The sequence below is a fragment of the Trachemys scripta genome, chromosome 4, assembly GCF_013100865.1.
Source record: "Trachemys scripta elegans isolate TJP31775 chromosome 4, CAS_Tse_1.0, whole genome shotgun sequence".
Classification (NCBI taxonomy): Eukaryota; Metazoa; Chordata; order Testudines; family Emydidae; genus Trachemys; species Trachemys scripta.
In genome coordinates this window covers 83516371-83533772 of record NC_048301.1, presented here as the reverse complement: position 1 = coordinate 83533772, position 17402 = coordinate 83516371, and the positions used below count along the sequence as shown (strand labels likewise).

Genomic DNA, 17402 nt, shown 5'->3' with positions numbered 1-17402 from the left:
CCGCGGGCCGCCCCCCTCCTCTCCCTACCACCCAATTGAGTCCTGCCTGCTCGGGGCCAGGCCGGACTCTTACTCACCCCGGCCCCGCGCTTCCTCTGAGTCTCCCGGGCCTCCCTCCAGCGCTTGCGGAGGGGGGATGAATGGTGAGCCCAGGGAAGAGGCAGGGATTCGGGGAGGGAGCCAATCGGGGGAGGAGGGGGCGGGCGCGAGCACTTCCAGGCTCCGGCGCATTTCCTTGTTTGTCCAGTGTCCCGACCGCACGTCGGTCGGGACGCGGGACAAACAAGGAAATATCGGGACGTCTGGTCACCCTACGTGGCACCGCACGGCTCCCTGGAAGCATCTGACATGTTCTGCCCCCCCTCCCCCCCACGCGTTGGGGCAGTCAGGCACGCTGTCCCAAGCCCCATCTCTGCAGCTCCCATTGGCCAGGAACTGCGGCCAATGGGAGCTGTAGGGGTGGCTCCTGCAGATGAGGCAGCACCCAGAACTGCCTGGCTGCGCCTCCGCATAGGAGCTGAAGAGGGGAGGTGGCGCTGCTTCCAGTAATTGCTGGAGGTAAGTGCTGCTCGGAGCCTGTACCCTTGAGCCCCCACGCACTCCAACCCCCTGCCCCAGCCCTGATTCCCCGCCTGCCCTCTGAACCCCTCGATCCCAGCCCAGAGCCCCCTCCTGTACCCCAAACCCCTAATCCACGGCCCCACACCAGAGCTCGTACTGTCAGCCGGAGGGGTGCCCCCCCGCACCCCAACCCACTGCCCCTGCCTGGAGCCCCCTCCCACACTCTGAACTCCTCATTTCTGGCCCCATCCCAGAGCCCGCAACCCCAGCCGGAGCCCCCTACTCCCAATTTTGTGATCATTCATGACCCGCCATACAATTTCCATACCCTAATGTGGCCCTCAGGCCAAAACGTTTACCCACTCCTGATCTAGTGTTATTAATTCCTGACATCTTATATAATGGGCTATATACCATGAACCAAACTATTAAGAGAATAAAAAGCTGAAACTTCCTGTTCCAGATCTCTAGGTATATGTGAGCTGCGCTGGTACACTTGGGGAATGGGGACATGGATGTCTTTCTGACCCTTGTTTCTCAATCCTGGGGACAGTTGATGACCTTTGGCCTCCTAGTGCACATTAGCAGTCCTTAGGCTGTTCTCTAAGTTGTGCTTGCTAGAACAGCTCTAGATCATCAGTGCAGTGTGTTCTGACCATGCCCCTTCCCAACCATGGAACATCTAGTATGCTGGTGGGGGCACAAGTGGGTAATGTAGAGCCTGCTGTGCTGGTACTTTAGGCTCCTAAGCGCAGAGTGATAGAGTGGAGTTTGATGCTACGTCTCCTTAAGAGCGGGCTTTTTCCAGTAATATCCACAAAAGATTAATGAATGAAATCAGTTTTTGAGACATAAAATTAAAATATCTAATAATGAAAGCAAATACATTATTAAAAATATATACTTCTTAATTACACCTACTGTAGATATCTAAAACCCATCTTTCAATGTCTTTGTTTTTTTGTTTGTATGTACTACACAATTTTTCAGGGAGATTCTCTTAAGGGTGAAAGACCATCTTCTAGAGCTGTGCATTTAGAGCCTGAAATCAATCATTTCCAAGAGGGAAGCCAGAACAAATCTGAGAAACTAGATCAAAATATGGAATTTTGCTTTGATCATGAAAGGAGAGAAGGTCTTTCAGAAGATAAAAGCAGAGCCAGTAATACACAAGAGATGCCTGTTGCATTTGCTGTTCCTGCTCATGAGGTATACTTTCCACTAATTGGAAAAGTACAACTTCCCAAAGATTTATTACTTTCAGAAGCAGAAATTTAACAGTCAACGCATACATACAGGAAACCTGTGGTGCATTTGGTCTACAGTTTACTCTTAAGCTTTTGTTTCTCATAGGACTCTACTGTATTAGGCACACAAACAGGGGAGGTAGAAGAGACTTCAGCAATATTTGTCATGGAGAGGTGGCTTATCTGATAAGTTGACTTCATTAGAAATTCTGCTGGAGAGTCTTAATTTTCCTCTTATGCTTAATTTCAAAGGTTTTTTTGGCTTACAGTAAAAGCATGTGAATTCTCACATGACTAATCCAAAAACTTCTTATAGTTTTAACTTCTAAAATTTTTGATTGAACAGCATAGGACAATGCTCAAATTTAATGGCACTGACATATAGTGAGATCTTGTAATTCTAAAATCTGGTTCCTTTTTAAAAAAAAAAAAAAAAAGTATATTTCTTAATAGAACATGAAATATTTATAAACCCCTTGCCAGAATAAATGAGCAATCTACTTTTGTTTGTTTGCTTTCTTGCTCATTTGCAAAACTCAGCACTCCACAGTGGGTCTCATTATTAATGTGTCTATCTGTGTCTGGGATAAGATGCGAGTTTTCTTGGCACAAACAGACTTTTATATCAAAAAAGTATTTTACTCATGTTGGATTCTTGCATCAAAAGTCTCATCTGACTTGAGAATGGAATGATGTTGCCATCTGAGTCCAGACTCTGGTTTGTCTAATTGTGCATTCAAAAAAGCTGTCAAAATTTGCTTTAAAAACATGTCTGGCGTAATTGGAGGTTAACAGAAATGCAGCACACTCTTACTTCTTGAGGAAAGGAAGGCTTTGAGTTACATAATGGAGATTGCCACCAACTAAAGATCTGTGTTGGGGGGGGAGGGGCGTGTCTTGTCCAAGCCTTTGGCAGACGTCAGTAAACAGAAATAGATGCAGCATAGGACTTAGAGGGTGGGGAGAGTGAAAAATAAGGGCTTTCTTGTGGAATAAAAATTATCCCTGCAGAAACACATCATGAATATGTTTTTTATTGCACCTGTACAAAAAGATTATCCTATCTTTTTCAGACCTTGTTTCCTTCAGGGTATATTATTCCTCTTGCTCAGTGCACGCAACATGGCCACGAGGCCATATTTTCTAACAAGGAAAAGTCTGGGATATGTTCGCTACCACACATGACCTACGGTTCACCCATTGCAGGTGTGTATATATATATATATATACACACACACACAAGTATTTATATATGTACAAGGGTTTGCCTGGGCTCAACCCTCTCCGGGGTGGTGGAGAGCCACACCGGCTCACTACACCCCGTTGAGTTTGGGGGGGATTCATCTGGCTGTGGGGTCTTCCTTGGCAGCCCTTGCTGTAATTGGAAGCAACACGGTAAACCCGGCCCTAAGTCAGGGCGGGGCAACAAACGCTGAGTCAGGGCTCGGGCCCTCAGTCAGGGCTGAGCAGTAACAACAGGTCACAGCCTCCTCAGGCCAGAGAGAGGGGGAATCTGCCACCCACGAGTTGGGTGGCAGGGGGGACGCAGGCCCTCCCACTCCACTGCGTCCCAGCCTGGGGCCCTAGCAGTGACAGAAGACCTGCTGCTGTCAATGGGGATCCTGGCCACAACACACCAACATAGGCTCTGACTGGGGTCGGCTGCCCCTGGGCTACTTCCACACTCCCTCTCGGGGCCTACCTGGGTCCTGGTGTTGGCCTCTGGGGGATCCAGGACCATGGGTTCTTCAGGGCAGGGATTGATCAGCAGGCCCGGCAGCTCCTCCGGATAGCAGGCGCAGGGCAGGCCTGGCTGCTCCTGGCAGCTGCCTTGGGCCGCAGAGTTTTCCCAGCCACGAGCTAGCCTGGAGACGTCTGGTCCCTCCGGCAGCTGGGCCTTTACCGAGCTCTGAGGGCGAGTCTTTGTACTTCCGGGCCGCCGCCTGACCCTCCTCCCACTCTGGCCTCTGGATGGGCTCTTCCCCCTCCAGGGAAGGGGGGAAGAGCCACACCACCTCGCTACAATATACATTTAAGTTCTCTGGTTTTGAGCATTGTGGACCAATTTCACCCAACAGAAGTCAGTGAACCTATACCAGTGATGGATTTCACCAGTAGGAGTCCCAGGGTGTATCTACAGTGCAATAAAAAACCCACAGCAGGGAGTCTCAAAGCCCAGGTCAACTGATCCAGTCTTGCGGGGGCCAGGCTGCAAGGCAAAAAAAACTAGCAGTGTGGACAGTTGGGCTCAGGCTGGAGCCTGGCCTCTGAAACCCTCCCTCCTCATTGGTTTTGGAGCCTGGGCTACAGCTCAAGCTGGGATGTCTACACTGCTATTTTTAGCCCCCCAGCCTGAGCCCGAGTCAATTGACCTGGACTCTGAGACTCGTTGCCATGGGTCTTTTACTGCAGTGTAGACAAACCCCTCACTGTTAAAAAGGTTGATTTTTAATTTCCACCTCATTTTTCTTTTACAGGTGTCGTTCCAGTGACAGCTTCCGAATTTACAGCAGTTAATATTCCAGCTTTTCATGTCACACCCTTGAAGTTAATGGTATCACCATCTTCTATAGCTACTGCACCTGTAGTAAACAGCTCGTGTCTTAATTCAAGCCATAGTAATCCTGTCCAAAACCCAAGCTCTTCAATTCTGAACTTTACACTACAACACTTAGGACTCATACCTGCAGGTGTGCAAGTTTCTCCAAATCCTGTGCTTCAGCCAGTGCCAATCTCTCCAAAACCAGAGCATGTTAGTCCTGTTTCAGAGAATGTGAGCTTGCAACAAGGAAGAGTGTTTAAAAATGAATCCCAGATAACTGAGTGTGACTTAAACGGAAAATCAGGTGCAGTAATTCCTTTACAGCAGGTAAGATAACTGTCAACTAAAAGTTTTCCATCTTATTTTAAGTGTTAGATATTATTTATAGAATAGTAGTGCCCAAAGGCCACAATCAAGGAAAATTTGAGTAATGCACAATAAAGATTGGTATTATTGCTAGCAGGGTGGATTGATTTAAATCAAAGCAATTTAAATCACCAGTTTAAATCATGGTTTAAATCATCAATCAGGAAAACTTTATTTAAATAATAGATTTTAATCTTATTTTGCATTTGTTGCAAGATTGATTCTCATTAGTTAAAACTTGTTGATTTGCAACTAAATATAGCCTTTCCATGGGGTTTGGTGTTTGTCTGTTTTTCTTTCTTTCTTTGTTTGCTACCCAGCAGGATATACTATATCTATACATATTAACGCTATATTGTATAGCTTAACTTACCTTTATTCAGACTCTTAATTTTTACATTTTATTTGTTAAGAAATGGGGAATGAGGTATTTCTTATTTACTAGGTGATTAATTTTTGTAAACGTGATTAGTGTCAAACTTGGAAATTTAAAAGTAAATTAAAAAGCACAAAAGAGCACTTTAATTTGTTTTAAGGTAGTTTTATTTAACTAACAACAATGTGTTGGAAACATAAGTAAAAAAGTTTATCAAAATTTATTAAAACATGTTTTGCCATTTAAAACTAACTGATCCGTTAAACAAAGTATCTGTAATTAGAGAATTGAACTGATTGTTTCTGGTAACCATGTCCCTCAAGATTTTCTAATTAGATCTCATCCTCTTATATCTAATATGTATTCATAGATTGATGAAACAGGCTTTTCTGCTTTTTCAACTCCTAATTGGTTTCTTAAGTTTGAATGAACCAATCATTGAACTAATTTAGTTCAATAAACTGATATGAAGAAAATGTTCTCTCTGCATCTACAGCTGTCAAAAGCTGGCGTACCATTTCAATAAACTGAGTCCAGGTGCTTAGGGGTGACTTCCAGCAGTTCGGTGGTTTGACTTTTTCTTTAAAACTTGGTAGCGTACATTACTTTTAAAATTAATTTAAATGATTTTAATATATGATTTATTTTTAAAAATTAAATTTGTATTATAACTTTATTTAAATAGGATTCTTTTTATTAAACTGTTTTTAACTTTTAATAAACTTTTATCCACCCTGATTGCTAGAATAGATGGAGGAGTTAACTCGATACCTTGGTAGGTAGGGTGGGACTAAGCCATGAGGAGTCTTTAAGGGACAGACGAAGAACTCATTTGTTGTAAAGAACAGGGAGCCAGTTGAGGGAATGTAAAGAGAGAGGTTTAGCAAGGACTTAAAACAGCTTAGCAATAGCATTTTTGAATTAACTTGAGAGGACAAGATGGCATTTATCAAGGGCAAAAGAAGGAAATTTTTTATTTTACTTTCTCTTTCTTCTTGAACTCTTATTCCCCTCATTGTTTATGTACTTAATGTTAAGTTTCAACTCCTGGTTCTACCTCAGATATGCACTAATTCATGGAGTAGGATAATATGCATAGTTAATCTGAGGGCAGAATTAGTCTGCATGTTTTGCAGGACATCGTGTTGCCTAAGGGGGTGTTCATAAATCTTTGCTCTATAAATAATACATAGGATTAGAAGGGACAAATGACACTCTCATAAAACAGGTATAAATACACTCTTTCAAATATACTGAGAGTGTCAGAATAGACTAGTCAGATTGTTTTGATAAAGTCTTACAAGGTTTTTGAAAATTCTAGCTTTAAGTTTCTATCTAGTTTTATGTGCCTCAAATGAAACAAATGTTCTTTTCCCTTTCAATCAGACTACTGTGCCAGTGAAACCCGAAGAGCCACAGGCAGTGACTGAAAACTTTTTCCGTACGCCTGGAGGGCCGAATGCAATTTCTAGTTTTGCTTCGTCTCCTGCAGATTCAGACGGTGCAGATGGAATTTTACGAGGAAACTTGTTTGCCCCACAAAGAAAACTTGACGTGTCAGAGGACCAACTTTGACTGGGATGTCTGGCTGTTAAACTTGTTTTGTAGCATATTTGCCAGTACAACATGTTGCATGCATCTTAGCATTGTGATTTGGAAGATTTATCCCCTGGAAACGAATTGTAAATGCATTAAGTCCTCAATACTGGAAAAGCCTTATTTAGTTCTTAGGATTAAAATTGGCTCTTTTTTATAAAAGCAAACTAATGTCCATTAATTTCTGCAAATTACTTGTTTAAAGCATTACATCCAACTAGGTACCTATTGTCTTACTCTTCATAACAGTACAGAGCAAAGTAAGCTCTTGGTCATAATTTGTGGTGTACAGAAACTGAGTAAATACAAAACCACACAGTATCAGTACATGTTTTGCACAATGAAAGTACTGTGAGCATGTAATATATTGTATTTTTAAATAGAAAAGGCTATGGTTAAATATTTTCTACTTTCTTTTTACTCCTACGTTCTTTCAATAATGATCTTGTAAAGTTAGTAAAAAAAAAAAAGTAATCAAGTATGTAAATTAAGAATTATTTATAATGTATTTTTAATCAATTCGTTCACATTAAATTTAAGGCTAAACTTTCCAAGTTTAAGTGGTAAGGGTATTGTTTAATCAAATGAAGTAACCACAGTAACTTACACATAGTATGTCAAGATTTTTTTATATTCTGTGGTAAGAGCATCTCGCTATTGATTTGCATTATAGGAAGAGGAAAGGCAGAGATCTTATAGATATGAGACAGACTTTCTGAAACTGCCCTCATAGTTTTGTATCTGCAAATAACTGGGTGTAAATATTGGTGCCCTTTATGTTTTGAATTCACATTAACTATTGAACTCAAAGGAAAACAGTCAAAACTGTAGAGTTTTGTATGGTTTCAGGCTCAAGCTAAGTAAACTCCTCACTAGAGCTGGTTGAAAATTTGTCATTGGAATGATTTTTCCAACAAAACATGGCCTTTTTGCAAAACTGAAATTTTATGTGAGAATTTTGGTTTTGCTGATGATTTTTTTTATTTGAATTTTCCAGATGATAGGGGGAGAAAAAAGACAGTTCCCTGGCTCTTAGAGCTGGAATGGGTTAGTGGAGAGGCAGAACTCCTGGGCTCTCTGCCTCTCTAGCAGTATGGGGCTCTTGTCATTGAAATTTCACAAGTGGAAAAGAAACTGGGAAGCCAAAAACAAAACAAAACATCTTTTATTTAATACCCTTTTGGGGGGCAGTGGGAATAAATACAAATTTGAGTTTTTGACACCTCATCCTGCTTCAGGACAGAACCCTCTTCCCCATTAACCTGAAGAACTTTTTGTAGACCAAACTGAAACACTACAGCCAACAACCTACTTTCTTCCTCTACTAACCTCTGAGAAGTTTGCAACTAGACCCACACTACAAACTGGGGCAATCTCCAAATTTCATAATCCACTATAAATCAGCATAGCTTCTCTTGCTACTGTGCAAGTTTGAGAACCTTGGCACAACTTTCACATAATCTGGCCTGAGTTTTGTGTGCGTAACAGAATCCAAAATTTATTTTTTGTAATATGGTGCTGTATCTATAGCCATTGTAGCTTCTTTCACCGTAGCAAATGTTTTCTTAAACACTGGGTTATAGAAACATTGAGAGTCAAATTCTGCCTTGATTTACAGCCCATGGAGTTTCCGTTGACCTCTGTGTAAAGGAAGAATGTGGCCCTAAATAAATGATGAACGAGAATCAAAATTCAGATCCAAATCTCTACATAAGGATGTTTGCATCAGTTTTCTGTTTTTACCCATCAGACAGCTGGATAAGAAAGTAGATGGCATTTGGGCCCATCTCTCTCAAAAATAATGTTAAGCTGTAATGATGTGAAAGGAAAAATCTTACACTATCGAGATTTACTGGAGGTGTGGACCCGTTTGAAAGTTTCCTCTTGTAACATATTTGCATGGTAAAGGAACTGCCCCCAGTTCAAAAATATACCTTGCTCAAATTCCCTTAGGATTCCATTCACTGATACCAAAATTATTTCCCCTCTCTCACTGTGACATAGAATTCCTAGGAGAAGACTTTATGGTCAAAAAATTCCTAACTCAATTTTCTGTTTTCAGCATCTTTTGAATTAATATTTAGAATTTTAATTTTAAGCAAATCTACTACTCCCTCTATGTGCAGGCCCCCCACATACCACCTGTTTATATTATTTATCCATATCTGTCAGAGCACTTGACCTTTCTCCATATTAAAGAACCTACTAAGGCATGAAATAAAGAGCTTAAGCTGACTCCTCTGGTTTGGTGGGGTGGGGGGGAGGGTGGTCCCCACCTCTCACTTCTGCTTTAAGAATTATAAAGAAGGAAAGGATTCTTTTCTGCCTGTTTTTTATATGAGGAATTCAGGTCTGGTCTAACTTGGAAGAACAGGATAATGAGAATACTGAAATGGTAACATCACAAGATGCAAGAGAGTGAAAGCTGAATGTAGGGATGTAAATAGTGTTTTTAAAAAGTAAATGTTTAAACTATTAAAATTGTATTGGTTAAATGTTTAACCATTTGGCTACGCTGCCGCCCCATGCGCCCAGGATCCTGGCTGCTGGCCCCATGCCTGGGTACTTCACTCCCTTCCTGCCCTGCACCAGGGGTCCTGGCTGTCAGCCCTGTACCCAGGGCCCTGCTGCTGGCAGCCGGGACCCCGTATTGTGGGGCTGGCCGCAGAGTCCTGCAGAACACCTTACCGGTAAGATTCATGCTTATCGGTTAACCGGTTAACATTTTACATCCCTAGCTGAGCAAAAGCAAAGCATTTAAACTTTAAAAATAAATTTAACATTTATGCCTAACACTTTAGAGAAAGGATGTCTTTGTCAAAGATTCAACACCATCAAACTCCTCCCCACTCCCTATCCTTTCCTTCTGCTAGGAAAAAAGCAGAAATGACTCATATCTGTAAGGTTAAAAAAAATCAGGTTTATATTACAAAGGGGAAAACATTAATCAAATCAATTTAAACTTTTTTGTATATGTTGTCAGAGTGGGTAGGAGTGTATCATAAACCACATGAATGGTCAATACCTATTAGGGTATTGCCTTTAAGTTCTGCCTATCCAAACTATGAAAGTTTGTATATGTTTTCTGACTTCAAGTCACTCTTGTGACTCTTGGCAGTTGTCAAAATTCAGTCAGTCAGTTTTGTGTGTTCCAGCACTTTGCTTTGTTCATTTTGCAGACTGAAGACTAGAGTTCTACTCAAAGGGAGACATTCCTGCATTCCCCTGAAGATCTGAATTTCACTTGCTGCTCAGCTGAGCTCACTGTTCCTTCCACCTGTGTAATCTATTCATAGACATGACCTGATTACCTGATTCATTCTCCTGCAACTACTAGCAAACTTCCTTTGATCTCTAGGCTGCCATCACTTTCTTTGATATGCTGCTTTCAAGCATGAGAAGTGCTTTTAGTCCCTGCACTTTTGATTTGTCGCATTCTTCCCCAAAGCATTGCATCTCACATCACCACTGAAATAGAAAAATTAATGCACTTGCTCACTGATTGTACACTCCAAGTCTCCATTTCCAAATCAGTGTTCTGCCCAGAGATTGTATCCGCTGTGAACATAAAAAGGCCCAATTCTTCTTGCCCATATGGCACAGAGCAATAACACTGAGCTGGGATAGTGAAGGAATAGTGCACAGCTCCTAAGGCTGAGAAGCACTCATACCTGCACTCCGAAGGAATTAGAAGCAGCATCCCTTGCTTCACTGAGAAAATTGCTGGACCCATCCTCTCAGAGGGAGCACTAGTCAGTACCTGTAAAGTTTATTGGGCTTTCTGTACCTATGTCAATTTTCCTATGATTGGTTATGAATACTGTGGAAAATGACATCCCATTTAAGCCATTCCTCCCTTGTGAGGCCCCTGCAACTCCAGGCTGAAATTTACATATGCCTGGCCTGGCTAATGACAAGAGTGATGATCAGCTGATTTGTTCATATTTCTAAATTCCAAGGTAGAGCCATACCATTAATTGACCAATAATAAGAATATAAGTGCCTGGTGGTCATAAGCCTAGTAGACACCTAATCATGAACTCAGCAGTGCCTTTAATTCCCCTGCTCCATAATCTTAGAAGAAATGTTCAAACCAGATAAAATTGCTGCAGCTGCCTCTACACTTTGCCTCACTGTCTCTTTTCAGAAACTTTAATGCAATACATCACAAACTCATTCCAGCTTCTTCCTTTAAATCCCTTCAGCCCGGTAGCTGACAGTAGTTCTGCCCTAAAATAGAGACACAGGGGGACCTTTGGTGCCTAGCTGCCACTTTAGGCACCTATGTCCAACATTTAGATGCTGCTGGCATTCACAAAACCCCAGCTCAGCTACTGCCTAACCCTGTAGACAGGGCCGGCGCTTCCACTAGGCGACCCTAAGCGGTCGCCTAGGGCGGCAGGATGTGGGGGCCGACATTTCACAGCCCTCGGCGAAATTTCAGCTTCGATTCCTCTGGGCAGGAAGAAAAGCGACCGCAGAAACGCTGCCGAGAAGCAGGGCCGCCCAGAGGGGTTTCTTCCGCTCTGGGTCTTCGGCGGAAATTCGGCAGCGGGTCCTTTACTCACTCTGGGACCTGCCGCCGAAGTGCCCCGAAGACCCGGAGCGGAAGGACCCCCGCTGCCGAGAATGCAGCTTCAGAGGAGGAGTGCTGCTGCCTAGGGCGGCAAAAACCCTGGCGCCACTCCTGCCTATAGATGCCCAAATTCCTTAAGACACCTACATTTCTGCAGTTAATGTACCCAAGGTGCCTTTATTTTGGCAGCAGGGCATAGAATCATAGAACTGGAAGGGAACTTGAGAGGTCATCTAGTCCAGTCCCCTGCACTCATGGCAGGACTAATTATCTAGACCATCCCTGACAGGTGTTTGTCTAACCTCTTAAAAATCTCCAATAATTGAGATTCCACAGTCTCCCTAGGCAATTTATTCCGGTGCTTAACCACCCTGACAGTTATGAAGTTTTTCCTCATGTCCAACCTAAACCTCCCTTGCTGCAATTTAAATCCATTGCTTCTTGTCCTATCCTCAGAGGTTAAGAAAAACAATTTTTCTTCCTTCTCCTTGTAACAACCTTTTACATGCTTGAAAATTGTTATCATGTCCCCTCTCAGTCTTCTCTTTTCCAAACTAAACAAACCCAATTTTTTCAATCTTCCCTATAGATCATGTTTTCTAGACCTTTAATCATTTTTGTTGCTCTTCTCTGGACTTTCTCCAATTTGTCCACATCCTTCCTGAAATGTAGTGCCCAGAACTGGACACAATACTCCAGTTGCGGCCTAATCAGCACAGAATAGAGCGGAAGAATTACTTCTTGTGTCTTGCTTACAGTACTCCTGCTAATACATCCCAGAATGATGTTTGCTATTTTTGCAACAGCGTTACACTGTTGACTCATATTTAGCTTGTAGTCCACTATGACCCCCAGATCCCTTTCCGCAGTACTCCTTCCTAGGCAGTCATTTCCCATTTTGTATGTGTGCAATTGATTGTTCCTTCCTAAGTGGAGTACTTTGCATTTGTCCTTATTGAATTTCATCCTAGTTACTTCAGACCATTTCTCCAGTTTGTCCAGATCATTTTGAATTTTAATCCTATCCTCCAAAGCATTTGCAACCCCTCTTATCTTGGTTTCTTCCGCAAACTTTGTAAGTGTACTCTGTAAGCCATTATCTAAATCATTGATGACGATATTGAATAGAACCGGACCGAGAACTGATCCCTGTGGGACCCCACTTGTTATGCCCTTCCAGCATGATTGTGAACCACTGATAATTACTTTCTGGAGATGATTTTCCAACCAGTTTTGCATATGCATTTCCCTAGTTTGTTTATGAGAAGGGCATGCAAGACAGTATTAAAAGCTTTACTAAAGTCAAGATATACCACAATTACTGCTTCCCCCCATCCACAAGGCTTGTTACCCTGTCAAAGAAAGCTATCAGGTTGGTTTGACATGATTTGTTTTTGACAAATCCATGCTGACTGTTACTTATCACCTTATTATCTTCTAGGTGTCTGCAAATTGATTGCTTAATTATTTGCACCATTATCTTTCCGGGTACAGAAGTTAAACTGACTGGTCTGTAATTTCCTGGATTGTCCTTATTTCCCTTTTTATAGATGGGCACTATATTTGCCATTTTCCAGTCTTCTGGAATCTCTCCCATCATCCATGACTTCTCAAAGATAATTGCTGATGGCTCAGATATCTCCTCAGTCAGCTCCTTGAGTATTCTAGGATGCATGTCATCAGGCCCTAGTAACTTGAAGACATCTAATTTGTCCAAGTAATATTTAACTTGTTCTTTCCCTATTTTAGCCTCTTCTGTTCCAACCTCATTTTCCCTGGCATTCACGACATTAGACGTCCAATCACCATCATCGTTCTTGGTGAAAACTTAAGCAAAGAAGTCATTAAGCATCTCTGTCATTTCCACATTTTCTGTTATTATTTTCCCCCCATCATTGAGTAACGTGCCTACCCTGTCCTTAGTCTTCCTCTTGCTTCTAATATATTTATAGAATGTTTTCTTGTTACCCTTTATGTCTCTGGCTAGTTTGATCTCATTTTGTGCCTTGGCTTTTCTAATTTTGTCCCTACATACCTGTGTTATCTGTTTATATTCATCCTTTGTAATCTGACCTAGTTTCCACTTTTTGTAGGACTCTTTTTTGATATTTAGATCATTGAAGATCTCCTGGTTAAGCCTATCTTTCCTACGCAGTGGGATAATTTCCTCTTGTGCCCTTAATAATGTCTCTTTGAAAAACTGCCAACCATCTTCTATTGTTTTTACCCTTAGACTTGCTTCCCATGGGATCTTACCTACCAACTCCCTGAGTTTGCTAAAGTCTGCCTTCTTGAAATCCACTGTCTTTATTTTGCTGTTCTCCCTCCTACCATTCCTTAGAATCATGAACTCTACCATTTCATGTTTATTTCACCCAAGCTGCCTTCCACTTTCAAATTTTCAACCAGTTCCTCTCTATTTGACAAAATCAAATCTAGAACAGCCTCTCCCATGGTAGCTGTCTCCACCTTCTGAAATAAAAAAAATTCTCAAATACATTCCAAGAACTTATTGGATGATCTGTGCCCTGCTGTGTTATTTTCCCAACAGATGTCTCGGTAGTTGAAGTCCCCCATCACCACCAAGTCCTGTGCTTTGGATGATTTTGTTAGCTGTTTAAAAAAAGCCTCATCCACCTCTTGTTCCTGGTTAGGTGGTCTGTAGAAGACCCCTACCATGACATCACCCTTGCTTTTTACCCCTTTTATCCTTACCCAGAGACTTTCAACAAGTCTGTCTCCTATTTCCATCTCAGTCTCAGTCCAAGTGTACACATTTTTAATACATAAGGCAACACCTCCTCTCTTTTTTCCCTGCCGGTCCTTCCTGAGCAAGCTGTACCCTTCTATACCAATATTCCAGTCATGTGTATTATCCCACCAGGTCTCTGTGATGCCAACTATGCCATAGTTGTGTTTATTTACTAGCATGTGCACAGCTGCCTAATTCCTGACACTGCCCAGCTGCTCAATATGTAATTCATACTTAAACCTCAGTGGGATTCACACACTAGATGATCCACCACATCTTTTGCCTGTGGGTCCTTATCTCATAGATGTGCTCTGAACACATCTAAACCCACACAAAACAACCAGAGGAGGAAGATATGGTGCCCTACTTACAATCTTTAGCTCCAAGGTAAGAACATTTCCCCACGCTGTGAAAGATCTGTGTTCCTAGCCGAGTGTTCTGGGGTGGATGGCTCAGTCTCCTTATACATGTTCCACTATTTATAAATATTAATCATTGGAACACTGACTTGAACTTGGATTTCCCACTTCTCGGGGGGTGGGGGCCCTGACCACTGGGCTAGACCAGTGGCTCTCAACTTTTTGAGACTACTGTCCCCTGATTTGTCTTGCGTACCCCCAAGTTTCACCTCACTTAAAAACTATTTGCTTACAAAATCAGACATAAAAATACAATAGTGGCACAGCACACTAGTACTGAAAAATTGTTTACTTTCTTATTTCTGCCATATAATGATAAAATAAATCAATTGGAATATAATCTTGGGCTTACATTTCAGTGTATAGAGCAGTATAAGCAAGACATTGTATGAAATTTTAGTTTGTACTGACTTTGTCAGTGCTTTTTCTGTAGCCTGTTGTAAAACTAGGCAAATATCTAGATGAGCTGATGGAACCCCCCGGAAGACCTCTGAGTATCCCAGGGGTACATGTACCCCTGGTTGAGAACAACTGGTCTAGACAGCCAGTCTCTCTTTTTCTGGTCCCATGACTATATATACAAAGTGGTATAGCCTGTAACAGTTGTAAGGGGAAGGGTTTTTCTTGAAAAAAGACTCACCAGAATTAGCCACATAACTCCAGGAGAGAAAGGTTCCTGGCTGTGAATCTCAAGTGGAGCTAGGCACTTGGGGGGATAGCTCAATGGTTTGAGCCTTTGCCTGCTAAACCCAGCATTGTGAGCTCAATCCTTGAGAGGACCACTTAGGGATCTGGGGCAAAATCAGTACTTGGTCCTGCTACTGAAGGCAGGGGGCTGGACTCAATGACCTTTCAGGGTCCCTTCCAGTTCTATGAGATAGGTATATCTTCTTTAGCCTCAAGCCAAAATGCCTAATGCTCCTCAGCATGGCTAGCTTAGGCAGCTCCTAGCTCAGCATGCTGATTTTTGCGAACCCCATTCTGAGACACCTCCCCAGGCACTGTACATGGAGCCTGGTTGCCTAACTCATGCATTGTAGGATTTACAAAAGCACAGAAGGCGGTTCAGTACCTACCTCTCACTGAAAGCCAAGCAGGTTAGGTGCCTAACTCCCATTGTGTCCCACTAGTGCTCTACCTACCTCTTTAGGCACCTAAATACCTAAAGATGGAAATCTGGCCCTCAGGCAAAGTATTCAAAAGTGGCCATTAACTATGTGTACCTCCATTTTTGGGCACGCAGCCAGACATGCCAAAGGGCTCATAACTTGGGTTGCCAACTTTCCAATAGCAGAAAACCAAACACCCTTCCCCCGCCCCATCCCCATGGCTCAGCTACTGCCACGCCCCTTCTCCAAGGGCCGATACCCCATTCACTCCATTCCCCTTCCCTCCATCACTTGCTTTCCCCCACCCTGGCTCATCGGGCTGGGCAGGGGGTGGGGGTGCAGGCTCCAGCTGGGGGTGCGGGCTCCAGGGTGGGGCCAGAAATGTGGGGTTCAGACTGCAGGAGGGGGCTCTGTGCTAGGGCAGGGGGTGGGGGTGAGGGCTCTGGCTGCGAGTGTGGGCTCTGGGGTGGGGTGGGGGATGAGGGGTTTGGGGTGTAGGAGGAGGCTCCGGGCTGGAGCCGAGAGGTTTGGAGTGTGGGGGGCTGAGGGCTCCGGCTGCAGTTCTTGGTCAATGGGAGCTGTGGAGCCGGCGTTCAAGGCGGGGGCAGCGCGCACAGCCCCCATGATTGCGCCTAGGAGCTGGAGGGACATGTCACTGCTTCCTGGGAGCCACGCAGAGCTGGGTAGGGAACCTGCCAACCCCACTGCACCGCCAACCAGACTTTTAACAGCCCAGTCAGCGGTGCTGACCAGAGCCTCCAGGGTCCCTTTTCGACCAGGTGTTCTGACTGAAAACCGGACACTTGGCAACCCTACTCATAACTTTCCAGAGTGCTGAGGACATACAGTTCCCATTTATATAATGGTAAGTGGGTCAATCAAGGCAGAGCGAGATCTAGGGCAAAATTTTCAGACGTACTGAAGAAGACTAAATCTCATTTTAAAAAGTGACTTAGGCACTCAAGTCTGCAATTATCAAAGGAATTAGGCACCCAAATCCTACTGAATTTCAATGAGATTTAGACACCTAACTCACTTGGGCTGCTTTGAAAATTCCAGGTTAGAAGCTTAAGTCCCAGAGACTTTCAATAAGACATTGGCTTCTAAGTGCCCAACTCCCTTTTTAAAATGGGACTTAGCTTTTAAATCACTTCCCCATGTTCAAAAGTTTTATCCTTAATCTCTTTGTGCTTCAGTTTACTCATTTGTAAAAAGGCTACAATAATACATATCACAGGGTTGTTGTAAGGCTTAGCAAATGTTTGTAAAAGCATTTGGGGATTCTTAGACTAAAAGGTGTGCACTAGAAAATAAAAATGAGTGAAAAGAACGGATCCCTGATCTTTTAAAAACTTTTATCAGGGACTAAAGGTTGTCTAGCTACTAGATTACTGAAATTCCATTTGGCTTAATGCTTTAACAGTAGAGTTTCAACCCACAGCTGTTCATTGTCCTCATGTTTAGTTCTAGTTATTTGGATAGATTCTTTTCACCAGTATGAATAGGTGTCTGACCATTCCTCCACCATTTCAGTGGCCTTTGCTTTATGACCTATATTTAAGGAGTTTGCTGATTTCAGTCTGATTTCAGTTTTATTTTTAAAGCCTGAATCATACTTCACTTTACTCCAGTTTCAGCTCAAGTGTCCCCTCAATGAATTTATTTGTGATTTATAAAACTGCATTTAGAAATGTTTTCTGGGTGTAATCTGAAGAGATGCATTGTTCTCCACCTTACTCACAACTGGTGTTAGGGGGAAAAAATCCAAGGCTTTTGTCAGAAGTTATTTTCAGCCTACTGATAGCAGTAGCATTGCTCCCTTCCCTTCCCCCTCTGTCCGTTTCCCTCCCCTCCCTTC

General features: G+C 42.8%; 1 protein-coding gene across 6 annotated transcripts in view; it reads left to right on the top strand.

The window, feature by feature from the left end:
- Positions 1–7239, top strand: part of E2F8 (E2F transcription factor 8) — an 18250-nt gene extending 11011 nt beyond the window's left edge. For 4 of the 6 annotated variants that reach the window (XM_034769786.1, XM_034769784.1, XM_034769782.1 and 1 more), the window contains 4 exons: positions 1552–1770; positions 2882–3014; positions 4286–4677; positions 6479–7239. In XM_034769786.1, the coding sequence (XP_034625677.1) occupies positions 1552–1770; positions 2882–3014; positions 4286–4677; positions 6479–6667 (933 nt within the window). In that variant the 3' untranslated portion in view covers positions 6668–7239. The remainder of the gene's footprint in view (positions 1–1551; positions 1771–2881; positions 3015–4285; positions 4678–6478) is intronic. The other 2 variants (XM_034769783.1, XM_034769785.1) reach the window with 2 other exon arrangements.
- Positions 7240–17402: the final 10163 nt, after the last annotated feature.